The sequence below is a fragment of the Chlorocebus sabaeus genome, chromosome 5 (assembly GCF_047675955.1).
Source record: "Chlorocebus sabaeus isolate Y175 chromosome 5, mChlSab1.0.hap1, whole genome shotgun sequence".
Lineage (NCBI taxonomy): Eukaryota > Metazoa > Chordata > Mammalia > Primates > Cercopithecidae > Chlorocebus > Chlorocebus sabaeus.
This window is the reverse complement of record NC_132908.1, coordinates 55,576,927-55,604,822: the sequence shown is the minus strand read 5'-3', so window position 1 is coordinate 55,604,822 and position 27,896 is coordinate 55,576,927. Positions and strand designations below refer to the sequence as shown.

Here is a 27,896-nt window from a genome sequence, read left to right as displayed (position 1 = left end):
AAGACAGCCCTATAAGAGTAGACCACAAACAGTCATTAGCTGTTGGTACTTCCAGGGTTTTTCTGAATATGTGGATGCTGATTTACATTTCTCTGTAGGGTATTTTGAAAGTTATATATTTACAATCTGTATATGCCATGCAACTACAACTTTCTCTCCAAATCTTTAATTGACACAGTGCATATTTTGATTTTATAAACTTTAGAGTTGTGCCTTGAGTACAGTGATAGAAGCTTTGGCTTTCTGAGGGAAATCACATTTCTCTTACTGATACAACCACCTTTGGAGCATCTGTGTATTTGTTAAATAATCTCAAAAATTGAAGCAAGTGAATCACCATAAATGTTTAGCCTTTCCATGAAGGTGTAAGAAGGGTTTAGAAATACTGGTGCTAGAATTGGTCCTCTGCAGGAGTAAGCATAAAGAGTTCTCTTTTGCTCATGTTAAGGTATCCAATGAACCTGGGAATCGCTACAACCTCCAGCTCATCAATGCACTGGTGCTCTATGTCGGGACTCAGGCCATTGCACACATCCACAACAAGGGCAGCACGCCTTCAATGAGCACCATCACTCACTCAGCACACATGGATATCTTCCAGAATTTGGCTGTGGACTTGGACACTGAGGGTGAGTGAAGCCTGCCAGTTTTCAGAGTAGAGTTCTCTGTGCTTTTTGCTACAGTCTGATCACAAAAATGTAAAAATGCTTCAAGCCACAATAGTTGAAGTCATGTTCTGTCAGTATATTTATTCACAGGTCTGGCTGATTATTTTATCTTTAATTGGACATTATCTGCTCAGTGCAGAAAATACAAAAAAGCATAAAGGAAAGAATTATCCAGAATCATGCAGTTATCAATTTTGGTGTATGTGACTGAAGTTTTTCAGTGTGAAAATAAACTTAAAGTTCCTTTAAACATAGGCTCTTGTTACGTTGTTTTGTTAGGCTGCCTTATATAATAGCATTTTTATTGGTGCCCGTTTGGCAGGTATCTTGTTAAATGTTCATATATGAAGATTAATGAATAGGACTCTCCTGTTCTGCAAAAAGCTCACAGTATAACTCCTGTTGCAGGTTGCAGCTTTTCCACTTGAGCTACATTTATTTTGGTCCTCTATGTGTATCTTATATAATAGAGACCCCAGTTAGGTGCTAACTAGTTGTGCAGTCCTGTCCAGTTTTTGCATACATATATTTTAGGGGGACACTACTCTTTAACTTGAGAGATACATTATTGTTGCATATATGCTGCATGCCTGTATGTGGGATGGATTTAACACAGCTTAAATTCAAGATAAAACAAAATTGAATACCATCACGTCCAGAGCTCGGCAATAAAAGGACGGAAGCCTTTAGAGAAACATGTCACTGTGATAGACTCACAAACACGAGTAATGTCAAGCAGAGGCAGACAACCAAACCAAATTAAGATAATACTTACTCCAATGTAGTTTAGATTAATGGTTCTCAAAATGTGGGCTGGGTACCCTTAGGGTGTCAAGACCTTTTTAGGAGGGCTGTGACAAAAAAAAAAAAAGGGTGTCAAAACCGTTTTTTTTTTTTTTTAAAAGCAATAGAGTCTTGCTCTCTTACCCAGGCTGGAAGGCAGTGGCTAAATATCAGCTCACCACAACTTCCGCCTCAGCCCCGAGGAGCTGGGAGTACAGGCACATGCCACCACGCCCAGCTTATTTTTCTGTATTTTTAGTAGAGAGGGGGTTTCACCATCTTGACCAGGCTGTTCTTGAGCCCCTCACCTCAAGTGATCCACTTGGCTCAGCCTCCCAAAGTGCTGGGATTACAGGCGTGAGCCACCCCGCCCGGCCCAAAACTGTTTTCATCATAAAACAACATTTACATTTTTGGGTCTATTTTGTCATGTGTACAGTTGAATTTCTCAGAGGTTACATGAAATATACTGTAACAAGTTGAACACAGAAGCAGAAATGAAAATCCAGTTGTCTTTTATTAAGCAAGACTTAGAGATCTGCAAAATGTAGAAAAACATAGTGATGAGTGTCACCAGAAAATAGTTCATGTTACTTATATTAGCATATAGTGGGTCTGTTTTTAAAAATGAATATTTAAAAAAACCTAATTTCTAATGTGGAAAATACTGAAATTAAACTCACAGAAATGAGAACTCTTCGGGGTCCCGAGAACCACTGCTTTAAACCAAAGATTAATTTGAAAGCCTCTGTCAGAAACCCAAACCCTAGCCAGTTAGAACTGTTTTCCCATGTTGGCCTTTCAGACTAAGTCCTAAGTCAAGGTTTCTTAATTTCTAGGTCGCTATCTCTTTTTGAATGCAATTGCAAATCAGCTCCGGTACCCAAATAGCCACACACACTACTTCAGTTGCACCATGCTGTACCTTTTTGCAGAGGCCAATACGGAAGCCATCCAAGAACAGATCACAAGGTAAGAAAGCAGCTTATTTTTTTAAATGCTTCAAAAGGGTTTCCTTCCTTTCATCTTAAATTCTTTTTTTTTTTTTTTTTTTTTTTTTTAAATTCTCTATGCTTTCAGTGTTCAGTGAAAATCTATTGTTTGGTTGGTTTGGGTGTTTTTTTTTTTGGGAGATGGAGTGTTGCTCTATCACTGAGTCTGGAATGCAGTGGTGCGATCTTGGCTCACTGCAACCTCCACCTCCCAGGTTCAACCTTTCTCGTGTCTTAGCCTCTCAAGTAGCTGGGATTCCAGGCATCTGCCACCATGCCCAGCTAATTTTTGTATTTTAGTAGAGACGGGGTTTCACCATGTTGGCCAGGCTGGTCTTGAACTTCTGACCTCAAGTGATCCGCCCACCTCAGCCTCCCAAAATGCTGGCATTACAGGTGTGAGCCAGTGCACCTGGCCTTCAGTGAAAATCTTTTACATGTCCAATAATGTGTTAAATGTGGGATACAATTGTGAGCAAAATGGGGATGGTTGCTGCCCTCCTAATACTCATTCTGATGAACATGAATCACAAGTAGAGAATTATAAATCGTAATCATGGCTTAAATGAAAAGTAGTTTACACCACAAGGCACATTTTGATTAAAGGTCAGGAGTTTCTCTGAGTTGGTGGTGATAACCAGTCGTAAATCATGCATGCCTATGGAAGACTGTGTTAAGGACCCTGGACTTTTCCTCATTACCTCTGGGTTGAAAGCAGTAGCAATAACAGGAAATAACAATAGTTAGGAATCTGTTGCCGGATTGCCTAGACTATATATAGCATTAGAGAGATTGTGATATATATATATACACACACACAAACACTTTAAAAATTGGGCTAGACTCTTAAAACTTGCTCATTTGCCTAATAATACCTATGATGCTAAATATGGTATTCCTTTGATTTGTGTACTAAAATTTAATATCTTATTGGATGCTTAGATGATGATGATCCATTTTGTTTATATAAAGCTGCAGTAAGTCTCCTTGGGCTTGTAATCTTTGTTATGCTTCATGTACAGTTGGTACATGAAAGGATATAAAAGCCAATACTGGCATTCAGAAAAATTTTACCAATTTACACGTGCACTAGCAATGTTAGAATTCTTTTGAGACAGAGTCTCGCTTTGTCGCCCAGGCTGGAGTGCAATGCCTCAATGTTGGCTCTGTACAACCTCTTCCTCCTGGGTTCAAGCAATTCTCTGCCTCAGCCTCCTGAGTAGCTGGGATTATAGGCACCTGCCACCACACCTGGTTAATTTGTTGCATTTTTAGTAGAGATGGGGTTTCACCATCTTGGCCAGACTCGTCTTGAACTCCTGACCTTGTGATCCACCCGTCTCAGCCTCCCAGAGTACTGGGATTACAGGTGTGAGCCACCGAGTCCAGCCTGCAGTGTTAGAATTCTTATTTTCTATTTCCTTACTTTTCATTGAGAGTGAGCTTGCTTGCTTATTTATTTATTTGAGACAGTCTCTGTCGCCCAGGCTGGAGTATAGTGGCATGATCTCGGCCCACCACAGCCTCCCACCTACCAGGTTCAAGTGATTTTCCTGCCTCAGCCTCCGACTGCTGGGATTACAGGCATGTGCCACCATGCCTAATTTTTGTATTTGTAGCAGAGACGTGGTTTCACTATGTTGGCCAGGTTGGTCTTGAACTCCTGACCTCAGGTGATCCACCTGCCTCAGCCTCCCAAAGTGCTGGGATTACAGGCATGAGCCACTATGCCTGGCCTGGGAGCTTATTCTGGAAATTACTACTTTTTGTACTAACTTTGTGTGCCATGTACTCTGGGCTTTATGTGGCTTCCTCTCCCCCATGACCCCTTATTCTGAACAGTTCTGAGGTAGATACCATTATCTGTACTTTACATTAATACTTAGTCTTCTAGGGCTAAGAGCAAGGTTCAAACCCAGGTATTCCATCCCATGCCATTTGGAGTATATTGATTAATCCACTTGTCTTTACTACTAAAGGTGAAAACTTTTGCCTGTGGTTTAATAATCAGGGAGAAGTTAGAAAAAAGGGTAATGGAAGAATCATCATGAATTTGTATGCTTCGGTGCATTAACTAGCTCTTTTCTCCCCTTTCCCAGAGTTCTCTTGGAACGGTTGATTGTAAATAGGCCACATCCTTGGGGTCTTCTTATTACCTTCATTGAGCTGATTAAAAACCCAGCGTTTAAGTTCTGGAACCATGAATTTGTACACTGTGCCCCAGAAATCGAAAAGTGAGTTCAAAGTAATTTTTAATTGTCTAGGAATGAGACTGGAGACTGAAAACCTTATTTGTCTCTAGGTTGGGTCAGTGATTAGTAGTTGAATGAGATGCAGGGTATTGTTAGGCCTACTCTTTAATCACAGATTTGTAACTGTCTTCATCCTTCAGGTTATTCCAGTCGGTTGCACAGTGCTGCATGGGACAGAAGCAGGCCCAGCAAGTAATGGAAGGGACAGGTGCCAGTTAGATGAAACTGCATCTCCGTTGTACGTGTGTCAGCCTAGAGGTCTCACTGCACCGAGTTCACAAACTGACTGAAGAATCCTTTCAGCTCTTCCTGACTTTCCCAGCCCTTTGGTTTGCGGGTATCTGCCCCAACTACTGTTGGGATCAGCCTCCTGTCTTATGTGGGCACGTTCCAAAGTTTAAATGCATTTTTTTGACTCTTGGCCAAAATTTAGAAGATGCTGTGAATATCATTTTGAACTTGTGTAAATACATGAAAGAGAAAACCTTTGTCTGGAACTTCTTGGCTTTGTGCAAGCTGTGTCCAAGGCAAGTACATAAACTGGTACCTTGTAATAAAGAGGCAGCTGATGCCATGCACTTGTCTGAGGGCACAGCTCCATGTCCTCTGACATTCCTGGTGTCCCAAAGAATAGCAAAAAGCCAGTTTGAATATTATGTAACTTATTTTTTTAATGTGGACAGGGGACCTTAAAAATCACTAAGTTATTAAAAATGTGGATGTGCTAGAATTTGATGTCTGGGAACATGGGAAGGGCTCACAATTGGAATCCCATGAGTTTCTGTTTTTCTCTACCCAAACCCATTCCAAAGCTGACTGCATTTGTACCATCTTACTTATTTTGGGGATTACACACCTCAGCCGCATGAGATGGGGGTCAGCTCTTTATATAAAGGGAAACCAGACCAGGCCTAAAGCCCACCCCCTACCCTCACCCCTACATCCCTCTTCTGAAACTTAAAAACAGTGGGAATATAGGAAAGGGAACTAAATCTCATTAATTGTTCTCCCCATTACCCCACTGAATGGCCATACAGGCTAAGCTGAATAATGACAAAGTTGAAAGGACCAATACAGCCCTTTTATAAAAGGGTTTTGAATGTTTTGCAAATGTATTGGTCCCTGTGTTGTATTTTGTAGCCTTTTCCCGGGCTTCAGCTCCCCTACTTCTTGTATGTGTATGCATACTGTAGCTAACCATTAAAGTCATGACACACATGAGTCCACTGTGCCTTTCTCAGTAGCAGCAGCCAGTGCTGGTAGTGAGGAGGAAAAGTGGACAGTCCAGCCTTGCAGACCTTGGGGCCATCGGGGACCATCAACTACTTGCTGAATGATAGGTCATTCCCACTAAACTGGCATGTTTAAGGAAACTATTTTTCTTCCTATTTCAACACTGGAAAATTGCTGGAGCAGGTTTCTCTGGTTAAACAGAATTTAAAATGCCCAGTTTTAATACCCCCCAGGTATTTTGGTATTTTTTCTTTTTAAAGAAAATGAGTAGATGTGTATTTTAAAACTTAACCCACTTAAAATTTGCCTTACCTTTCATGACTGTCAAGTTTTACAGCCAGAGAGGACAAAATAGTTCAACATTAAATAATTGAAGTCCTCCATGAGTGATGTCTTAGGGTTTATTCCCTGAGGGGTGGTTTGTGCCATCTAGAGTGAACTTCGGGTAACTGATCATTGAGTGCCAGTTACACAGCTTATTAAATCCAGTCTTTTAAATAAAGGTTAAGTGATTTCCTCAAACTAGACTTAGATTTAAACCAGGGTCTACGTCCAAAGTCTATTATTAAATGCTGAAACACAACAAGAAGACCTATTACTACCATATTTCCACTGGCTTTGGTTAAAACTGAGAACAAAATAGCTGTAACATGCTTTAACAATTAGCAGTGATTCCCAAGTCTGCTGTTCTCAATCCTAAAACACATCACCCTTACCTCAGTTTATCCTAGCACACCACCTTTGCTACTTTTCCTCTTGGTGTTTAATAAGAAAAAGATCCAAATTTTCCTCTTTTTCAAACATCAATGAGTACTAGCTTAGAATAAAAGTTCTTACTGCTGTTCCTTCAGGGAACAGGGAAACTGCCAACTTGTGTCAGTTCCAACAACTGATGTAAGATCATCTTCTGACCATAGCGAACCTGTAAGGCTTGCTGTTCCCTCCAGCTGAGTTGGGCATAGACTTCCTTATTACTGAGTAAATCTTGGTCAGTTTTTAAGTCTGTGGCATAAGTCTGTAAGGTCAATAGAACACTGTTTCGAAGCAGCTGTCTCCACGATGCTTTGAGCTTGGGAATATTTGTGATCGTCAGGCTGCCCTCTTCCCTTTTATTATCTCCCCCTCCATCCTGGTCTTTAAGCTCTCTGAACTCCTCAGCAGGCATGCACAGTACCTAGAAACAACCACAGAGCCCTTTAATTAGGATGTACTACTTTTGTACTTCCAAAATGATTCAGGAGATTAAACCCATCTTAGCATGTATTAAAAACCCCACATTTCCTCATCTTCTAGCTGTTTTGCTTTAAATACTTAGATTATCAGGATTAAATGGCCATTTTCAGCCCTTTACCTTTAGTGTGGTGATCAGCTCCTCTTCAGTTAGCACCTCCTCCCTCCCTATCACAAAGGCTCCTTCTTCCCCTACCATCTCCAGTTTGCATAGAAAATCCCAGCGCTCATACACTAGGAGCCTTTCAGCTTCAGTTTTTGTTCCTATAGATGAAATAGCAATGTGAAAGGCTCAGTACACCCAATGGCTCATTTTTTCTTTAGTCTGCCACCCAGTCTACAAAGCCAACTGCTATTTAGCAAAGCTGTTTAACCTGAGGTGGGTATAGACACACCATAAGTGTCAAATATTGAGTTAACGATACACTCACCCTGTAAAGCTGCTTCACGAACTGTCACCATCTGAATGTCAGCTGTGTCATCTGTGTTGTCAGGATATGGTTCAACAAAACCGTACATATGAATCAGTTGCCAGTTAGCCATTTGCCCATAAGTGTTGAAAATCTCATGGCCTTTAGGAATGGGCTGAGTGGCTACCATCCGAAGACAATTCTGAGGTGAAAGGGAGAAGCTGGGGCCATGCCTTTCACGGGCCAGCCCCATGAAGATTACTTCCACTTAAGAGCCTTTAGCAGGTGTAGTTCAGCCATGGGACTGATGCTGTTAGCTACCAAAGTTCTACCTTTAGTTCCTGTTAGACCCTGAACTGTGAAACAAAAAAGGGTTAGGCTAACTTTCAAAGGCCAGCTTCATGTTTAAGTGGGTGGATTTCTGCACAGTCCTCTTCAGCACTTAAAAAGTTGCTAGCTTTAAAAATGAAATTTTTGGCTGGGCGCGGTGGCTCACACCTGTAATCCCAGCGCTTTGGGAGGCCAAGGTGGGTGGATCACCTGAGGTCAGGAGTTCCAAGACCAGCCTGGCCAACATGGCGAAACCCTGTCACTACTAAAAAATACAAAAATTAGCCGGGTATGGTGGCGGGAGCCTGTAATCCCAGCTACTTGGGAGGTTGAGGCAGGGAGAATTGCTTGAACCCGGGAGGCGGAAGTTGTAGTGAGCTGAGATCACGCCACTGCACTCCAGCCTGGGTGACACAGCAAGACTCCTTCTCGGCGCGGGGTGGGGCGGGGGAATGAAACTTTCGCAGATCAAAGTGGGAAAGGAAAATGGAGGCAAGGATTAAGAAATAACCATACTTAACTAATTTTCAATCCTATAAATGTGTCATCTTTTCAGGCAACTTTTCCGTATAGAACAGAGCTGGTAAAAACACAGCTTTATACCAGTTCTAGGATCATCTTAGACCTCTGGCCTGTGAATGTCCTCATCCCTACAAAACACGGAGATTATCACTGTTTCAGGCTGCTATCCACAGAGCCACACACAGTCTGGGCTCACTGATGTGATCAGCCAGCAGGGAATGAAACATGGCTATGCAGACCACCCAATCTCTAGCACTAAATAAATGATGGTAGTATAGTTTATCAGAGGGTTAACCCCAACTTTGAGGACTTTAAAATGTTTTGCATTCAAATGATTCTACAGTAATAAGCACACTAAAAGTACATACAGGAGGAGTTGATTTCACCTACTCATTTTGTAGCATTAGTAAGAGAATGGAGCCTAAGACACAATGGCTTGAATCATGCTCAGTGCACCAATAAGAACTCCACTCACCGCAGAATATTCTAAATTGGCATTGTGATTGGCTAAGTGGTTTAGTATGTCTGCAGCAGGCACCATCACTGGGGAGTTGGGCTCCTTTTCATCCTCCTCTTCTTCCAGTGGTTCCTGAAAGCTGCCATTGACAGAACCTGGCTAAGGTCCTGTCTTGGGTGAGGGATTGGGGGTGGATTTCATTGTTTTTCCCCTTTTGTCCCTCTACAGTTCTAAAGAAAAGGGTTCCGTCCTCAGAGGCCCCACCCACTGACCTATAGGCCATCACAAGGGCCACGAGCTGATGGTAGAGTTCTAGGGAGCGAACCCTGAGGCTGAAGAGATTGGGGTGGGCTTCCATGAAGGGCAGCACGATGGAGTGGTACTCGCTGCGGATGTTGGCCAAATCCTTCTCCACGGCCTCAGGTACGCCTGTGCCCTGCAGCAGGCACCGGCGCTCCTCCTCTGGCCTGCAGGGACACCCACACCCAGGTTCCCTTCATCCGTTCACACACTTTACTGGGCAGGACTGGTGCAGGGGCGGGTGGCGGGGAAACTTCCTGCAGCAGGCTACGGTGCAGGCGTTCCCCAACCCCTCCCAAAGTTCTCACCAGAACATCGGGTGCTCCAAGCGGCCCAGCTCGGGCCAGAGCGCAAAGTACGGCCTCCAGCGTGAGGCCGGGGCCTGCAGCTCGTGGAGGAGCGCCAGCAGCAGTGGCACCCAGCCCGACTGGCTCTGCAGCGCGCCTTGCTCTGAGGGAGACACAGGTGTGAGCGCCCCGGCGCGGCCTCGCGGGCCCGTCCCGCCCAGCCCCAGAGCCCTAGCCCGCCGCCGTGCCCACCTCGCTCCAGCAGGCCGCCAATGGAGCAGGTGTGCTGCGACAGGAGGGCGGCCCGCGGTACCACGAACAGCAGCTCTCCGGCCTGCACGCTCTCCCGGGCCACCATGCCGTAGCCGGCCACCGTGCCCTGCCGGCTGACCGCCACCTGAGCAGGAGGAGGGCTGGTCAGGGCAGCCCGCGCCCCGCCGCGGGTCCTCCGCCCGCCGGCTCGCTCGCTCACCTTGGGACTCAGCTCCAGCCCCACCCGCCGGCACCAGTTCAGGAAGCCGGCCACAGGATCCGGGTCGCCGCCGTCCACAGGCCCCGCCACCTGAGATAAGTGCGCGCAGTGACCAGGCCCGGCCCCAGAGAGCCCGCTGGGAACGGCAGGAGACCGCGACGCGTGCGCGCAGAACGGGCTTTGGGTGGAGGTGGGGACGAGCGGAGAGGGGCGCGGGACCCGCGGGAGGGAGCGGAGGGGGCGCAGGCTCATGGCCCTGCGGGCGGAGGAGGGGTGAGGCGCGAAGGAGAAGGCTGGACCCCGCAACCGCCACTCACCCGTGGGCGCTTCGTCTGGGTCGCCATGGTCTGAAAGCGCGCCGCCCGGTGGGCCCGTGGAGCGCGCGGCCACTTCCGGCGTCTCTGGCCCCGCCCCGGCGCCGGAACCACGTGGTGCCTGTTTTGGCGTCCACGCTGCAGACCGGCCGGTGTTAGCGCTGGCTGGAATCGTTCCTACTGATAACATCTTGAGTCTAGGATCTCCAATTGCACTCGCGCGGTCCGAGTGCAGAAGGAGCGTCCCGTGCCGCTTGGAGCCTGGTTCTGAGCCAGGTACAACCCTGGCCTTTGGTCTGTCCCCGAGGGCTGAGGCTTCTTGCGGTCTGGGTGTAGGAACAAAATACGGTTTCTGGATCGGAAGCCGAGGGTCTGGCGGCCGGCCGGTGGTGAGCGACGCATCTGGGTGGCCAGCGACCTCCTGATCTCGACTCCTTGTTACCGATGGCCATGGAATCGTTTTACTGGTGGTATGCGTTCAGAGCAGTTTTCGTGTGTGTTTCGGAACAGCGTGGCCTAGAGGGCTCCTGGATCTAGAATAGATCCTTTCTGCCCTTATTTGCCAGTACATCCTCGTTTTTTAATCTACTGCATAGCACGTGGTGGGTTTTATTACCTGACATAGTAAGGACTCAATATCTACCTATTGGGTAAATAAATGAATAAAACAAATGGTGGTTAAACCTGGGGAAGCAGCATGCTGTTAAATTTAAGAAAACGAGACTGTGAATAAATGAATGAGGTTACAGGAATGGGTTTTGAAACCAAGCAACGCCGGAGCTCAACACTCAGTTTTTGTTTTTGTTTTTTTCTCTTTTTTGGGGAGGTGGGGAGACGGAGTCTCGCTCTGTTGCCCAGGCTGGAGTGCGTGGTGCAATCTCGGCTCACTACAACCTCCACCTCCCGGGTTCAAGCAATTCTGCCTCAGCCTCCCGAGTAGCTGGGACTACAGGCGTACGCTGCCACGCCCAGCTCATTTTTTGTATTTATTTTTAGTAGGGTCGGGGTTTCACCGCGTTGCCCAGGCTGGTCTCGAACTCCTGAGCTCAGGCAATCCGCCCGCCTTGGCTTCCCAAAATGCTAGGATTACAGGCGTGAGGCATCGCGCCCAGCCTGGTCTATTATTAAGGCAGATCCTTTTTCCTGAAGCTTAATCTCCTCACCTGCGAAACTAAGATAATACCTACCCTGTAGGATTAATGTAAGAATTGGTATGTTGACTAAAGAAAAAATATTAAGCTTTTAAATAATTAAAATTAGTTTTATTTAGAAGCCTTACTGAGGACTATAGACTAAGGCCTGTAGCCCAGGAGTAATCTTGTGAGGCTGCTGTAACAGGGTATTTTAGTTTAGATTATATGTAGTTGAAGATTTAGTATGTGTAAAATCATATCAACGTTTAGGGATAAGTAGATCTGGTTATAGATTGCAGAAGTATAATCATTAACCCTGTCAGACATGATCGTATGTTTAGGAGAAGGCAAAGAACAGGTCATTTATCTTTGAAGGAATGTAGTGACTCAGGCAAGAGATTTGGAGAGCAGGGGTGTTTTGTTTTGTTTTTAAGGCATTTTTTTTCTGGAGAGCTGTATTTTGTTTTTTATTTTGAGACAGAGTCTCACTCTGTCACCCAGGCTGGAGTGCAGTGGCATGATCTCCGCTCACTACCACCTCTGCCTCCCGTGTTCAAGAGATTCTTCTGCTTCAGCCTCCCGAGTCGCTGGGATTACAGGCACGTGCCACCACGCCCAGCTAATTTTTGTATTTTTAGTAGAGAGGGTTTCACTGTGTTGCCCAGGCTGGTCTTTAACTGCTGGCCTCAAGTGATCTGCCTGCCTCAGCCTCCCAAAGTGCTGGGATTACAGGCTTGAGCAACCGCGCCTGGCTGAGGAGAGCTGTATTTTGTCACAGAGTCAGGGGTTTAAGCAGAAATTAGCACATAAGGCTTTTAATGTTTGTCACACTCTCCTCTCACTGGTAAAATAATGTGACATGTACTGCAAATAGAAAGATGGGTGGAGACCATCCCCTCCTAGCACCCTCACCCCAAACCAAGCAGCACTAGCAGCCCCTGCCCAAACATTCTGTCACTCCAAAAGCTTCCCACGATGGGCATGGCATCACCACACTGGAATTCTTAGGTTCTTTATTAGTTTTTCAGCACAGTTAACTCTTTCTACGTTGACTAGAGTTTTGTTTTACATTTTGTCATCTCATGACAGCAGCCACCAGAATACACAGAATTAGGCTCTTTGTGCGGAGAAGAAAATAATAAACATTAAAAGTTCACCTTGACCAAAGAGACAGCCTCCGGAGGACCACCACACATGGGAGGACCCAATGTACACACACACACACACACACACACACACATCTATATATATAATGTATAGATATTTATAGATATTTCATCTGGAAACACAGCAAAAAACAAAAAAAATTCCAAGATTTGCAGTGCTATCTATAGTAAGAGGGATGAATTCTACCAGCTTTCAACCAGTCACATTCAGTATTCAGAAGAAGCACATGAGGGGGTAGAACTCGGCACAAACTAACACATCACCAGGCTAGTCATGGCTTAAGATTACAGAAGGGGGGTGATGTGTATAGAGGAAATACGCATACAGGTGTCCTCTCAGCCTCAGAACACCCGCCACGACCCTCCCCCCTCCACAGCCCTTCATGTTTTCATTGCTCTCTCCCCTCTCTGTTTTGAGGTTTGTGACCATTGATTTAGGGTCTGAGACAAATGGCTCTGGTTTCTGGGCCGCAAGATGCTATAGGGTAAGGTGGGTGGATGGAAAGCATACAACACAGTCCTGGGCTTCAGGGGACAGCAGGGGGCTGGGGTGTGGGGGAAGCCTTTCTCCTCTACCTGGCTCTTGTTCGTGTCCAGAATCATCAGCCCCCAGTAAGCCCCAGCCCAGGGGGCTATGGGGTATGGGACTGTAGAAGTCTCGCTGCCTTGGGCCAGTTGACTGGATAAACTCTCTCTTCCTTAGTGATGCTTCCGGGGCACGCTGGCACAGCCTGGCCAGAGCTCTGCCTGAACCACCACACTGCTACTGATGGCGTTGCCCTCTGGGGAACCTGGGGGCAAAAAAGGGGTCTCCAGGAACTCAGCTACCCCTGCTTCTGGCCACCTGCGGGCTCCCAAAGGCAGTCACCACAATGTTCCCAGGGCACACATGCCATACATGGGCTCTCTCTTCCTTCTCCCTCACCCCCAGTCAGGTCACTGTGGGGACAGATGACCAGGCAACTTCTGCCTCGGGGAGGCCTTGGCTCAGAAATGGGAGAGGGCCAGGAGGTGGCAGAGTGTGGGCTGGAAGGGACAGTCTGTGGGGTTCCTGCCCTCACGGTTCTCCATGTTCTGTCTTCCTTCGGCAGAGAAACCCCCTGACGCCCCTGCCTGCCTGGCCCTACAGCACCAGCTGGGCCCAGAGAGCACCAGGAAAGTGGCTGCCTGGTCCGAGCGCCCCCTTGTGGCTATTGTCCAGATGATTGTCACATGTGCTATGAGACAGAAACGGGTGTGCTTGGTGGAGAGTGGGGGAAGGGGTCTCCCAGGGCTCCCACTCCAGTGCCTGAGCTGACCCTGTACCCCTGTGGGCCCAGTAACCACCCTCTCGAAGCCTCTCCCATCTGCAAACATGCCTGCCCAAGGGCTCACCCAGGAATGGCCTGGATCCTTAGAGAACCTCCCTCCCTATGGCCCTGCCCTCCTGTGCCTGGGCCGCAGGGAGTGAGATGAGAGGGGTCAAGTCAGCCAAGTTACCACAGAGAGTGAGATGGGGTGGGGAGGAGTGAGCCCCTCGAGACACCTGGAGACTGTTCCGCTGAAGGATCTAAGATAGATCCCCTCATTTTTTTCAAGCAGAACCCCATTTCCTCCCCTTTGCCCTCACAAAAATAAACTAAAGGGAACATGAGCCGGCGCAAGGATGGCGGTGGGGCCTCGACGTGGGCGGACAGGTGGGTGTCGTCAGCGGGATCGAGGGCTTCAACAGGACACCTCCATGGTGTGGTTGACCTGGCCCAGCCCCTCGCTGCTCTCCGAGTGGGTGCAGGCCTGTGGGCGGCTGCCATCCACCGAGCTGGCACTGGTGAGGGATGCAGTGCGGGAGCGTGCCAGGCGGGTCATGCTGGCCGAGGGCACTGTGGACAGAGACAGGGTGGGCCTGAGGACTGGCGGGCAGGGCCAGGCGCCTCTGGTGGGAAAAGTAGGCTGCAAGCAAAGCGGCTAGCGAACCGTTCCTCGAAGGCACAAAGGGCCCCTCCCGAGCCAGGAGGCTGGCGACAGCTGTCGGGCCGGGGGCATGCAGGGCCAGCGACAGTGAGTGGGCCTAGGGGGCTGTGGCCAGCAGGGCCCTGTCAAGTAGCTGACCAGGCAGCCCTGAGCAGCTGGTGCAGGGAGGTGCTGGGTTTCCAGCTGTGCCTCCCTCGAGGATGCCGGTGGAGAAGTAGGACTGCTTCTGTAAAGGAGGACACGGAGCGGTGGTCACCCTCAATTCAGACTCTGCCCTTGTTCGGAGTTTCACAAGCAAGACTTGCGGGCAGCAAACTCTACCCTCCTGAACGCTCCTGGCCACCTCTGGCTCAGGCAGGGCCAGACCTGGGCTCTACCTCTAAGGAGGGTCTGTTTCCAATCCCCAGAGCTCTGGAAGCCACGTAGCTCATGACAACCTAGAAGCAAGACTGCTCTGCAGCCCAGCCAACCTAGAGGCCAAGTCTGCAGAAACACAAGAATCTGTGGGGTTTCTGAGTGGAACAGGACACAAGAAGGTTCCAAACCACAGCAAGATGCGGCCTGGCTGCAGCAGGAGCGGGGGAGGGGGAGGCTGGGTGTCCATGCATCAGGGGGAGGGCTGTGGGGCTACCTGCTCCTCCACTCAGCCTTCGGTCCTTCAAGTACGCAACTAAGAGAGAAGACAGAGCCAGAGAGGGGCGGGGTGGGGGAGACACAACACAGTGAACAGCGTGGTCCACTGAGGCCAGGGCATTGAGACGAGCCGGAGAGATGGGACAAAGGACAGGCACAGAGAGGCTGGGGGCAGGGTCAGAGGCTCTGGAAGCCCACCCAGCAGTGGTCCCCAGAAGGATCTCTGGCCCAAGGAAGCCCTGAGAGCCGGTGGGGTGCTTATCCCCTCACCATTCTGCTGGGCCTCAGTCTCCTGCGTACAGAATTGGGGAGGCCTGCCCCCTCTGTGCCTCTCCCAGCTCGGGGCTGCCTGGTGGAGTTTCTTCCCAGGACCCTGAGAACGCATCTCAGCGCCTGACAAGGTTCCTCCATTCACCTCACAAATGCTTGCTGTGCCCCAATCCCAGTCTCTGCGCTCCTGCAGAGCCCCCCTGTGGGCCCCAGGGCTCTGCCCTGCTCCAGAGAGCACTCTATTCCTGGGTGTCCTCCCCAGCCTTCCCACAGGCCACTCCGTTTGCCCTGGAGATACCAGCTCCAGAGGCTAAAGTCTGGAGGGCAATAAAAAACAAACTGAGGAGAGGAAGTTTGCCTCCTGGCAGTGGGGAGCTGGAAACAGGTAAGTCTTAGAGGGAAGCGGAAGTCGAGGAGACACCCAAGGGGTGTGTGTGTCTGTGTGTGTGTACCTGGTTCTACCCCAGACCCAGATTTTCAGATCTGCCAACTCAGGTTCAGCTGCTTTCAGCTCTCTGAATGCCCAGGCGGCCCCAATTGCCTTCCCTGGCCCCAGGCTCCAAGCCCACTCCTATGACGCCCTGGGTGCAGCCACCAGTTGTTTCAAAAGGCCTTCTCAGGTGCCGTAGGCCCAGCTCTGACCCCAAGCCCTGGGGCAGATGAGGGGAATGTGCCTCACCCCCAGACAGGCTTCCCTGGCAGGACGTGGCCCCTGGACCTGGATCCTCAGCACAGAGAGAAGGGTCCCTTCCCCCAGTATGCCCATCACTGCCATCAGAACAGTGCGCCAAGTCCTCCCTAAGGGCAAACGGGAGCTGGGCACAGCCTGGGATGCCCAACTTGCAACTCAGTTGGCATCTGTGGGGCCCAGCATCCGGGGCCCAGGTCACACAAAACTATGCCTGTGGGCTCCCCAGTACCACCTGACACCACGTGCCAGCCCTGCAAACAGGACCCCCCACCCCAGCACTGCCTGCCCGCTGGTCTGTAGGTGTGGTGGGGTGGAAATGTACTCACTGTAGCCCATGCCTTGCAGGAAGTATTTGAAGGCTTCAGTCAGCTTCCCTGGCTGCAGAGGGCAGGACAAGCACATGCTTTCATTGGCTGCCTAGGATTAGCGGGGAGGGCAGAGGCTTCCCCCACCCCATAGATGGAAGGGCAGGAGGGCCAAAAGTCTCACCTGTGTGACCTGGGGCAGCCCTCCGGAGTCTGCCATCTGCAAGGGAGAGAGTGGGGTGACTTGAGCAGGGCCCTCACTCCAGGACAAGCTCCCACCTGGCTGGGACCCCAGGCAAGCCCCTCCCTGAGGTTGGGCCCATGCTAGGGAAGCTGGCCTAGGGCTGGGGAAGAAAGCCTCACCTTCAGGAAGGTCGTGGTGGTCGGGTCCAGTTTGGAGTTGCACTCCACCTGGGGACAAGGAGCCAGCTTCAGCAGCAGCCCCTGCCCCTCCCCACCCCTGTTGCTAAGGCAGGTTTGATGCCCCAAGCTGGGGAGGAAAGGAGGTGCAGGGAGGCGGAGGGAGACCCAGCACCTGTAACAGGCTGCTTCTCCCAGGCTTTCTCCTCCTAGGGCTCCCCACGTTCTTGGAGACCAGTTTAGCAGCCCCCCTGAAGGTCCTGGGACCCTTGGAGCCCACTCACAACTGCTAGGAGTGGGAGTCAGGCAAAGACTGGGCTGCCGTGGTGGGACTGGCCTGGGAAAAAGTCCTGGGGCCCTCAGCAGTGAGGTGACGGGTGCCGAGGGTCTGAGAGAGACTGGGTGGAGGGGGCTGGCACAGCCCACCACCGCACTCTTCCAGGACCTCCCGGTGGGCATAGGAAAGCCTGGTATTTCCAGGGCGCACGGGGCTGCTCGGGCACTTCTGGACCCTGCAGCTTCCCAGCAGCTCTGTACTGATGGGGCCTCACAGCCCCAGGCCACCTGCTTCCAGAGTTCCAGCAGGAGGGGTGACACGTGGTCCCCAAACATAACAGGTGCAGGTGATGGGGAAAGGGAGACTGTGCCGCTGTATGCATTAATGATTTATAATGACTCAATCACATTTCAGAAAAAAGAGAGATCGTAGGCCCTGGGCCTGAGGTGGGTAGGGACCAAGTTGGGGCTGTGCTGCTGGGCAGGGAAGAGGGGACCTTCTGATGGCCCGGCCCTGGCCCCAGCCCTCCCCATTTCCAGGCCTCCCCCGCCAGAAGGAAGGGGGCTATGCCAGATGTGAGGCTTGGCAAGACTGTGGGAAAGTGGACGAGAAGCCCACCATCCACTGCCGGCCCTGGAGGCTCCCCGGGCTGGGTCAAGAATTGCCCCTGCTGGACAGAGGCCATGAGCCCCTCACCCCTACCTCACACCCCCAGTGAGCCCACAGCCCCTCACTCACCACCCCGTCCTCAGCAGGTGCATTATCCCCGACCACCAGCATCACGGGGCAGCTGCAGATACAGAGGAAAAGGGCTGTCTGGCTGGGTCACGGGGGCAAAGGCTGGGGCAGGCCAGAGGGCCAGGAGGCACTCACCGGAGCGTCTTGGCATTCAGCACTGTTCCAGGCCGGTTAATGTCCAGGTCTCTGCGGCTGTGGGGGAGGGGGAGGGGAGGGGCAGAGGTGGGCACCCCAGAACAGGATGAGGGGCATCCCAAGCCCAACACTGCCAACTGGTAAAGCAGGGAGGCATGGACCTGCTCTGCATAAATGAACTGGAGGCCCCCTATGCATGGCTTTTTGGACTCCCCAGCACATACCAGGTGGGGTCTCAAATTTTGCTATCCCCCTCAGAGCCAGGGGTACCGCCACCTGTGCTGTGGGAGTTTCTGCTACTGGTCTGTCTCCTGGACCATATGGGATGGCAGGCCCTGGGTCTCTTTATTCTCTATTGTTTTCCTAGCACCATGCACACAGCAGGTGCTTAGTATTTGTAGAAGAATGAGAAGGAGGGCAGGTGAGTGAGGGGGCCTGGCCACCTCCCTGCAGGGCAGGGCAGCCCCTAAAGGGGGCTCCAAGGAGCATAGCTTGCAAACTACAGGCTCATCCGACCTCGTCCCCATTTTGCAGACGTCAATATCAAGGCTGGGTTACTGCAGTCAGGGATGTCACCAACACCCCCAACACTCCCACGCAGGAAGCCCCCAGGGGAGGAGGAAAAGTGGAAGAACCCAAGGCCCGGAGTCTGAAGACCTGTTCCCCTCTGCCCCTCACAGGGTGTGACCTTGTGCAGGAAATGACCTCCTCTGAAGCCCAATATGGTGCCCATCTACAAACCAGGGCAAGGGTGTTGCCTGCCTGCCTCCCTCAGGGGGCAGTGTGCAAGGGCCCCCACTGGGGTATGCTGGGTCCCAGGGCTGCTGACCCCACCCGCACCTGTTGTACATGTTCCAGAAGAGCTGCAGGTTGGCCTGGTTCACCACGTTCCCAATCTGCTGCCGGTAGCTCTGCACCAACTCTGTGTTGTTCACTAGCTCCTCCTAGGCCCAGAGGGATGGATGGGGGCATGCAGAGGAGCAGACAGACAGAGGGACGCAGGCTCAGAGGGGGCCGGCAGATGTCACTGCCAGAGTGGCCCTTGCCCCACTCGGCAGGCAGGGGAGAGAGAGTGTGGGCAAGTAGGAGGTGGGGCCTTGGGAGGGGATGTCTGTCTTTCAGATGCCTCAGCATCATGGAGATGCGATCTGGAGTGAGCCACGTCAGATGCCAAGTACACCCGCCTGCCTCCTGCCAAGCTGGGAGGGGCAAATCCCAGCGTGCCCCAGATCTGCAGAAGCCCCCGCCCCCTTACCTGGCTGAAGAGGTGGGAGAGCACCGTGTCGGGTAAAGTGCTAGTTAGGCCGGAGAGCTGCAGGGAGCAGGGCGCCAGCGTGAGTGCCACCCCTCACCCCACCCTAGGTACACCCACCCCATCCCTGGTCACCACACACACCTTGGTGGCAGCCCAGTCTATCCAGCCTTTGCCGTTGGGGTCGATGTTCACCAGCACCAGCCCCTCCACCAGGTCGGGGAAGATGAGCTGCAGTAAGAGGGGAAACAGGACTGGGCAAGGCCAGGATGGGTGCAGACGGTGGAAATGCTCTGTGAAGTCTTCAAGGTGCGGCTAATCAGCCGCCCGGCTGCAGCTGGGTCCGTGCGCGCATACCCATTTCCAGATGCCCTGCCTGTCCTCCTCTCACCCAACCCTTCACAGTTCTTGGATTTATTTAGAATCTCTATCATTGTTTCCGTCCCTCCACATACACACACACACATGCTCTTTCAACAGAATCAGCTCTTAATATATTTTTGAAGATGGTGCTATTGCAAAATTGAGTATTAAACATCTTAAAATCTTAAGCATGTTGTTTTATTGCTTTTATAGAAAATGAAGCCCTGGCCAGGTGCCATGGCTCATGCCTGTAATCCCAGCACTTTGGGAGGCGAAGGTGGGTTGATCACCTGAGGTCAGGCATTCAAGACGAACCTGGCCAATATGGTGAAACCCCATCTCCACTAAAATACAAAAATTAGCCAGGCGTGGTGGCATGCGCCTGTAGTCCCAGCTACTCAGGAGGCTGAGGCAGAATTACTTGAACCAGGGTGGTGGAGGTTGCAGTGAGCCGAGATTGTGCCACTGCACTCCAGCCTGGGCAACAGAGTGAGACTCCATCTCAAAAAAAAAAAAAAAAAAAATGAAGCCCTCATGATATAAATTAAGAAAAAAATCAATCTTTTCAAAGCCTATTTTGCCTTAGGCATTGCAAAAGAGGTATTTTCTCTTCAACTGTTACACCATGTTTAAAGAAAAATAGCATAGCCACATCAAGCTTGTCTAGGGTGGCAGGGAATGGCCTCCAGTTAACAAAATGATTAAGTGCTGACATTGAAACTGGATTGAAAATTCTTGGTCATTTCTTTTGAAGTAGGAAATGTCTTAGATCCTGAAAAATTAGGTTTTTTTTTTTTTTTTTTTTTTTTTGCTTGTTTTTAGAGATGAAAAGTTTGTGAATTTCTATCCAATAATGATGTTTTTGAAACGTGCTTCTTTAAACCTCCCAACCACAATAAAATTTTTTGCTGAAAAAATTATTCATGTTGAAATACCATGGCAATTAGTGAAGGACGATCCTTATTTAGTGGCTAGAGCAGCAGTTAGTTGTATAGTTTGTTGCTACTAGAAATTCTGGCTTTGGATAATAGTTTAAGCAAGTTATAGTTTGTAGTCTCTTGAGAAAACCATATGGAGAAAGGAACCTCTTTTTAAAAAAAAGTTAATTTCCCTGGAGGAAAAAAGAAAAAAGAGGTTTTCTACATAAAGAAGAGGTGGGAGGAGGAGAAGCAAGAGCAGAGACAGTTCCTCAAGGCTGAAGGGTTCCCTAGTCCCCACCACAGGAAGATCCCTGGCTTGCCCGGGTGTTTGGGGTAATGGGGGCATGGGGACACTCACTGCAAACTTGGCCAGCACATAGGCTCCGGCACCCACTCCAATGCCAATCACGTACTTGAACCTGGTGCAGAACAGGCTGGTCACTCTAGGGCTAGGGGTGCCATTTCCCATACATGTCACCCAGAGCAGGCCCTGCCCACAGCCTGAAGCCCTCAGCTGAAGCCGGGTGGCTCTGCAGTCGGGGTAGGCACCCCTGGGCCCTAGCACTCACCCGAAATGCTGCACCACGCTAGGAAGCATGGCAGCCAGCTGCTCCATGGAAGGGAACTGGTACCTGCAGGCAGAGCAGGAGGTCAGGGCCCAGGTGTGGCCTGGGGTGCAGAGCTGGAGACAGGCGGAGGGGGCTCTGGGTACCTACCCCTGAGGAAACTGCGACGCCCCCACCTGTTGTCCAGGGGCATCCACATGACACACTACAAAGTGCTTGGTGATCTCCTGCATGTCCTCGAAGTTGAAGAAGGTGTTGAAGCATAGTTTGTCTGTAAAGACACACCTCCACTATGGCTGAGCAGAGGGGCTGGGGGACTGGAAGGGAGGCCAGGCCCCCAGAGGGCTCACAAGGCAGAAGTGTCAGCCTCAGGTCCATCGGGGAAATGGAGGCCCGGAGGGCGAAGGCAACAGAGCTAAGTGCGAGTGGGACTGACAGGGCCCTGTGGGGAGGGCGGTGGCCTCACTGCTGATGGGAGGCAGAGGAGGGCTGACTGAGGCTGGGCTGCACTTACGGTTGAGGCCCACATCGTGGTAGGTGAGGATGGCTGGGCGGTTCCCCTTGGGGGAGCCCCGGATCACCACGTGCAGAAGGCCGTAGGGCGTCTCGATGTCATGTTCCTGGAGGGGAGAGACCGCGCTGGACACCGGGCAGCCCCGCTCCTGGCTCCTCTGGGGAATGAGGTGGTGCAGCCTGGTGCCTGTCAGGCATGTGGTAGAACCCCTACTTGGGGCATCCTGTTCTCATCACCCCAAGAAGCCCCCAGAGAGGACTGAATGGATGGAACACCCCTTCTCAGGGCTGTTCAGCACAGAGATGACATGAACTGGTCTGCGTGGGGAAGTTCTGGTCCTCTCTGCAACCAACCAGCAGTTTGTGCCGCCACTGTCCTCAGCCCTTGAGGGTCCAAGGAGGCTGTTTTTCTCCATCTTGCAGCAGCCCCTCCTGGACAGCTCTGCCTCCCCAGCCCAAGCCCCTCTCACACTCAGAGATCTCAGGCGCTTCCTGCTGCTGCAGGGGAACGGCCTCAGTGGTCCTGCCTGGAATCCTCAGTAAACACCCCATGCCAGCCAAGCCTAGCCCAGACCCCCACACTGCCCCTGGCTCCCACTCGAAGGCTCTTGCGCATGCGGTTGCTTCCACCTTGAACGCCCTTCTCTGTGAGCCCAGCATCCCCAAGGGCTCCCTTCAGGCAGGCCCAGTCAGACCCCCGTCCCCATCTCCTCTAGAGGCCTTCTGCAGAGCCTGCTCTGGGATCCTCTTGAGTTCACACCTTTGGTTTTGCTGCTCAAGGTCATTACTTCCTCAGGAAGACCTGGCTCGACCCCTTACTTGAGCATGTCACGTTACTTCTCTGCTGTGCCTCAGCCTCTCCATCCAGAACCACCTCACAGGCACTTTGCAAGAACTAGACAAGCCAACGTCTGTGGAGCATTTAGCACTTGGAGAAAGCCCCGGAAAGGGGGCTATTATGCTAGGGCATCCCTGGGCCTTGGGGAGATGCCCTCCTCATTGGTCCCTTTGCAAACTGGGCATTCTTAGACACTTGGATGGGCAACCTTCAAGAGGGGCCGTCTGAACTGAATAAACAGATCCTCTCTGCATCATCGTGAGCCCTGGGAACCATGTGAGTGGCTCAGTGAGTTGGAGATAAGGCTGGGGACAAGGACATGAAAGAAACATCAAGTGACTGAGCACCTACTGTGTGCCAGGCTTCCTGCACGTTACCCAAGAGACAGGAACCCTAGTCCCTGTTTTGCAGATGAGGATACTTTGGTTTAGAAAGAACCTGAGTTGCTGCCTCCGAATGGGAAAGGAGATTTAGACAGCGGGAGACAGCTGCTTAGGGGCCGGCATTAGTGGGTCTGGTCTCAGAGGACAACTGTCCAGGCCTATGTCTCCAGTATGGAGTGACAAGCTGGCACCAACCTGGTGGCCAAAGGCTCTACCCTGGGGGCCACGTTTTGGCTTGCAGGTCCTGTTTATTTCCCTGTTGTCCTCCAGGAGGGCCCTGGTAATGAGCCTTAGGGTGAGCCATGTGGCTCAGGGGATGAGGAGGCCACACCAGGGCTGAGAGGGGACAGGCCACACAGTCCCTCCCATCCCAGGCCTGTCCTTTCTCCGGGCCATCAAATCCAGGAACACTTCCCAGTCACTGACCACTGACCCACACTTTTCTCATTTACTTCCCACATACATCCAAGCCATAGAGAAGGAAATTGAGGCTGGGAAAGAGGAACGACTTGCCCAAGGTCAATCCCAGAGTAGGGAGGGTGGCCCTGCCAGGTGCCAGTCTCAGGGGCCAGGGTGGTGCACTGAAGGCTGCATGTTCACAGGAGATCAGGTTCCACTCGAGGCAGCTCCTGACCAGGCAGCCCCTTCACAGCAACCTGTGAGTTCTCTCAGCTCTGGAGGGTGGGACTGCAGAACAGCTGCAATGCGCCTCCGGCTGCATAAAGGACAGTTATCCTCCCGGGTTCAGACGTCAAGAGCCCAGGGCGGTGTCTTCCAAACCCAGATCCGCAGCCTGCGGGTCAACGTGAGGGCTGCGAGGGGTGTCTGCCCTCCGCTGCTGAGCAGGTCCCGACTGTCTCCTCCCACCCCTGGTGTGGCCGCCCCGTCCCCATCCCTCTGAGGTGACATGGTCAGACCCTACTAGGGCTCATCTTCCAGGATGGGAAGGGCTGGGGCTGGGCCTGGGCGTCGCCGGGCTGCCTGTCCTACAAAGCCCAGTGACCTTCGCTGAACCCTGCTGCCCACCTCCCTAACGCCTTCTCTGACCCTCTGCGGGGAGCCCAGGACTCAGTTCAGCCCAATCGAAGCCAAGCATCCCCGTCCCTTGGAGCACTGCGCAAGGGCAGCGCCCCGAGGGCCACAGTGCGGTGCACTCTGAGGCCCCCAACCCTCAGGGCCCAGCACTCCCATTGGCTCTGGGTGACGTCAGAGCCGGCCCCGCCTCCAGGTGGGCGCAGGCGGGAAGCACTGCGGCAGCAGGGAAGGGGGCTGTGGCGGCTCCTCTCGGCCTGTTCGTCTCCCCTCGCCTGTGACCTTGAACACTGCAGGGGACGGGGGGTGCTTTGAGCTGGGCTTTGCGCCGGTGTGGGAGTTGGTGGTGGTGCTGCTGTGGTTCGGCCTGTCAGCCGCATCAATAATTCAGGGGACAGGGTCTGCATGGGCAGGCAGGTGCTGACGTCGTCGCCTCGGGGCGTGCGGGGTGACCTATGGTCTGCGGAACCGGCAGGGCAGGCGTGTGGGGCCCGGGGGTGGGGGTGAGTCTGCCCCTGCCTCTCCCTCCTGAGGAAGAAAGGAGCCGGGGTACCTGATGCCCCGGCGAGAGGAGGTGCCCTGGGTTCCACCTGGGGTCCCCTAGCCCTGCCAGCTTCACGGCTCCAGCGTTGCCTTCCCCCACCTACAAAATAAGGCACGCAGGCAACCCCTCCTCGTTCCTCCCCAGCAGGGACCCCTGCCTGAGGCTATCATTCCTGTGTGGCCCAGACCTCCTTGCCTCTGCCCGGCTGGCACAGCAGAGCCCTGGGAACTGTGAGGCAACTCCTAAGGAAAAGGCTGCCCGTCCTTCCCATCACACTGGCACACCCATCCAAACAAGCTAGATGGCCGCCCACTCGGACGGCAGCCCCTGCACGCACAGACCCTGCACGCACACTGGGTACACAGCCTCGGGGGCTGACCAAGGACCCCCCCGCCCCCTGGCCTGATGGCCCCAGGCACCACCAAGGCAGACACCATCCAAGCGCACACCAGAGGGCACACGGTCAGTGGGACGTGCAGGCACTGGCGCCCGGGTCCACACGGCAATGCAGCTAAATCAGACTGTGCCTTCTGTGTTCCATTTCCTGCAGATATGTCACCCACCCCCCACCCACCCACTCCCCCTAGCCCCTGCTATGGGCTCTGACTAGCAGCTGCCCCCAGCCACTCCTGCAAACAGGATCACCAGGGAGCCTGGAGCCCTCTGGCTGTGTCTCAGGGACCCCAGGGTGAGGCTATTGAAGGCAGGGCTGCCACCAGATGTGGGCTGAGGGGGGCACTTCCTCCCTACAGTGGGTCATAAGGATGCACCATCCTCCCGGCCCACCTCGCTGCCCGTAGCGCTCTCACTCACCCCATCCCAGCACTCCGGCATCTTGCCGAGGGAGGGAACCCGCCTCTACCAGGAAGGACAAACAAAGGCCTGAGTCACTCGGGTCCAGAGGGCGGGGACAGCTTGAGTGGGAGATGGTCGGCTCTGTGATGGGGCACAGCTCCTGGGCCATTTATACAGGGATCCTGGCCCAGCCTAGCTGGCCCCTCCTCCCCGAAGGGTTTCCGAGCAGCCACTCGCTTGCCCGGAGCCCCGGCTCCCAGATTGGCTGCTGGGAGACAAGCCTGGCTCCAATTGGCTTCTGAAGTCCTCCTTGCCCCAGCCCTGTCACTGCTCCTCCCACCCCAGCCACATATCATCCTTGATGGTCCCCAGCCCCTGCATCCGTCCCCAGCACACAGGCACATGCCAACAGCTGCAGCTCATATAGGATCCTCCAAATACAGGAGCCGAGGTCACACGTACAGACTCACCCATGTCAGGTACACACAGGGTCCTCACGGACATGCACAGCTCACCAACGCGGGGCAGGGCAGGGTGCATGGGCACTGCCCAGACAGCTACAGCCCTTGACCCACACCTTGGGGAGTATAGAGGGCCCGAGAGGGCCCCAAGCCCAGGATCTTGGGGACCAGATCCCCAGGCCCAGCCTCCCCATCAGGAAGGTTGCATTGCTTAACCTTGAGGAGGCCTAGGGAGCTGCTGCTTTCTGGGGCAACTTGGGTTATCACCCTGCTTCAGAGAGCTGCTCCTCCACCCACCAGGGTTTTCTCCCACCTTGCCCACGCAGATGCAGGGGGCTTCCCCACACACTGAAAGTGGAGTTTGGGGGCCAGGGGCCCTGGGCAGATAGCAGGGCCAAGGGTATGGTCAGGCACACACCAGCTCTGTCCTCCCCACCCTCACCCTGCTGACAGGGGCTCCAGGCCACCAGGGAGATGAAGCGGGCCTAGGAGGCAGCTTCTTGACATTGACATGCCCACCTCCTGTAGACCCACCAGGCCCTCGTTCCCAGAGGCAACCAGTTTGGGGCTTGGCTCTCGGGTCTCTGGGGAGCAGAACACTAGGGCTATCTCAGGTTCCGTGCCCTATCCTCCTGGGAAGCAAGGATCTGGGTGGGGAGCTCACCCGAGGTCTGCAGGTGGAGTGAGCAGAGGAGAATAAAGGCCAAGAAGTGCATGGGAGGAGAGGAAATAGGCCAGGGAGAGGAGCAGAGGAGGGGGCCCAAGGCTGGGAGAGCAGGAGCCACAGAGAGAAGGGAGATGCTGCGTGCCTGTGCTCCCAAATATACTCCATGAGGATTATATGTATTATCGTTGCAACTCCCTGTGCAGTAGGCACTGCTGTTTCTTCCATTTACATATGGAGGTTCAGAGAGGTTGACTGACTTCCCCAAGGTCACACAGCAAAGAAGTGGCAGAGCTATGAGTGGCATCAGGGTTTGGCTGGCAAGACCTGACCCTGCCTTGTCTGGCCACTATAACTGCACAACCGCCAGAAAAGGGCCAACGGTTTGGAGAGGCACACAGACTGCCCCATTTCTCTCCTGCCAGGGCCTGGGCAGGGGTGGGATTAGGGCACAGAGCCTAAGATGGCCCTAGTGTCCTGCTCCCCAGAGACCCGAGAGTCAAGCCCCAAACTGGTTGCCTCCAGGAACGAGGGCCAGGTGGGTCTACAGGAGGTGGGCGTATCAACGTCAGTAGCTGCCTCCTATCCGGCTTCCTCTCCCTGTCTTGCTGAAGAAGGAACACACCACTCACCCCAGCCCATGCTGACAGCCCTGCATGCTAGCCGACTGCCCTCAGAGAAGGTGGTCATCTCCTCATCTCTGGGTACCTGGTGACCCGGTCGATACCTGTTATGTACACTATTGCTGGCCATGTCCTCTGCCTGGGGGCACCTAGTCCATCTCTCACCCCTCACTCTGGAGACCTAGGGCAGACTGATAGGCCCTGTGTTCCCCAGGGCAGCAGGGAAGTACAATGGGGAGTCCCCCTGGCCCATCACCTCCTGGCTATGCTCCCCATTCCTGCAGCCACTGTGGCACAGGAAGAGGCTTGCAAAACAGGCACAGCCCTGCCCTCTGCTCTGCCCACAAAGCCCTCCCATGTCCCCCAAAGCCCCACCCAATCCTATGCCCACTCCAACCTCCAATCCCTGAGTGGCCTCTCCCCACCTTTGGACCCAGGTGACAAGCTGAACTGCGACACTGCCCACTCCAAGCCACAGCCTCCATGACTGCTCAGCTCACTGCCTGCAAACCCACAGACCTGGATTTAAGTCCCTCCTGGCCCCCTATTAGCTGGGTGACCTTGGGCAAGACTTTTTTTTTAACCTCTCTGTGCCTCAGGCTTCTAACTGTAAAGCAGGGACTGTGTGCCTTTCTCACCAGCCTGCTGTGAGAATCAGAAAAAACTGCACAAATCACTCCAGATCTGACCCCACCCCTGCCCAGGCCCTGGTAAGGGAGAAATGGGGCAGTTTGTGTGCCTCTCCAAATTGTTGGCCCTTTTTTCTGGCGGTTGTGCAGTTATAGTGGCCAGACAAGGTAGCCTCAGGTCTTGCCAGCCAAACCCTGATGCCACTCATAGCTCTGCCACTTTTTTGCTGTGTGACCTTGGGGAAGTCAGTCAACCTCTCTGAGTCTCCATATGTAAATGGGAGAAACAGCAGTGCCTACTGCACAGGCAGTTGCAAGGATGATTCATATAATCCTCATGGACCTAGAGAAAGGATGAGGAAACAGAGATGGAGACGTTAGGTAATTTTGTCACTTGGCTAGTAA

At 52.6% G+C, this 27,896-nt stretch overlaps 3 protein-coding genes across 28 annotated transcripts in view; 1 reads left to right on the top strand and 2 right to left on the bottom strand.

Annotated features, from left to right (window-relative positions):
- CNOT1 (CCR4-NOT transcription complex subunit 1) overlaps positions 1–5,183 on the top strand; it is a 108,157-nt gene extending 102,974 nt beyond the window's left edge. For all 7 annotated transcript variants that reach the window (XM_007993536.3, XM_038008393.2, XM_007993537.3 and 4 more), the window contains 4 exons: positions 449–629; positions 2,291–2,423; positions 4,543–4,677; positions 4,836–5,183. In XM_007993536.3, the coding sequence (XP_007991727.1) occupies positions 449–629; positions 2,291–2,423; positions 4,543–4,677; positions 4,836–4,914 (528 nt within the window). In that variant the 3' untranslated portion in view covers positions 4,915–5,183. The remainder of the gene's footprint in view (positions 1–448; positions 630–2,290; positions 2,424–4,542; positions 4,678–4,835) is intronic.
- Positions 5,184–5,346: 163 nt separating this feature from the next.
- SETD6 (SET domain containing 6, protein lysine methyltransferase) lies at positions 5,347–11,719 on the bottom strand. 7 transcript variants are annotated; one of them, XM_007993540.3, is made up of 9 exons: positions 10,254–10,392; positions 9,937–10,026; positions 9,717–9,861; positions 9,486–9,627; positions 9,150–9,344; positions 8,896–9,016; positions 7,590–7,770; positions 7,280–7,422; positions 5,347–7,102 (listed from the first exon to the last, which is right to left on the bottom strand). In XM_007993540.3, exons 1-9 carry the CDS (start codon positions 10,278–10,280, stop codon positions 6,776–6,778), a joined length of 1,371 nt encoding a protein of 456 aa, XP_007991731.1. In that variant the 5' UTR covers positions 10,281–10,392; the 3' UTR covers positions 5,347–6,775. The 7 variants fall into 7 exon arrangements, 6 of the variants coding, with proteins under 6 accessions (XP_007991731.1, XP_072871524.1, XP_007991730.1 ...); XM_073015423.1 differs by having other exon boundaries at positions 9,937–11,719; XM_007993539.3 differs by having other exon boundaries at positions 9,717–10,026.
- A 660-nt stretch (positions 11,720–12,379) lies between these two features.
- The window catches only part of NDRG4 (NDRG family member 4), a 50,781-nt gene continuing 35,264 nt past the window's right edge, over positions 12,380–27,896 (bottom strand). For 4 of the 14 annotated variants that reach the window (XM_038008402.2, XM_038008404.2, XM_007993524.3 and 1 more), the window contains 14 exons: positions 21,524–21,629; positions 21,160–21,280; positions 21,013–21,075; positions 20,802–20,862; positions 19,305–19,391; positions 19,164–19,220; positions 18,749–18,852; positions 17,909–17,965; positions 17,774–17,825; positions 16,762–16,809; positions 16,583–16,618; positions 16,420–16,471; positions 15,131–15,169; positions 12,380–14,408 (listed from right to left, as the gene is read on the bottom strand). In XM_038008402.2, coding sequence (XP_037864330.1) covers positions 14,254–14,408; positions 15,131–15,169; positions 16,420–16,471; positions 16,583–16,618; positions 16,762–16,809; positions 17,774–17,825; positions 17,909–17,965; positions 18,749–18,852; positions 19,164–19,220; positions 19,305–19,391; positions 20,802–20,862; positions 21,013–21,075; positions 21,160–21,280; positions 21,524–21,629 — 1,038 coding nt within the window. In that variant the 3' untranslated portion in view covers positions 12,380–14,253. Of the gene's footprint in view, positions 14,409–15,130; positions 15,170–16,419; positions 16,472–16,582; positions 16,619–16,761; positions 16,810–17,773; positions 17,826–17,908; positions 17,966–18,748; positions 18,853–19,163; positions 19,221–19,304; positions 19,392–20,801; positions 20,863–21,012; positions 21,076–21,159; positions 21,281–21,523; positions 21,630–24,328; positions 24,419–25,132; positions 25,178–27,896 lie in introns of all 14 variants that reach the window. The other 10 variants (XM_038008398.2, XM_038008396.2, XM_038008401.2 and 7 more) reach the window with 7 other exon arrangements.

What these genes read in the sequence shown, in the direction of transcription:
- SETD6 (XM_073015422.1), bottom strand. Translation starts at nt 10,440, where the DNA reads ATGTTATCAGTAGGAACGATTCCAGCCAGCGCTAACACCGGCCGGTCT. An exon ending in TTGGAGCACCCGATGTTCTG is followed by an intron (nt 9,345 to 9,485) that starts GTGAGAACTTTG and finishes GTGTCCCTGCAG; the next exon opens with GCCAGAGGAGGAGCGCCGGT. An exon ending in CCAATTTAGAATATTCTGCG is followed by an intron (nt 7,771 to 8,895) that starts GTGAGTGGAGTT and finishes CTTTCACCTCAG; the next exon opens with AATTGTCTTCGGATGGTAGC.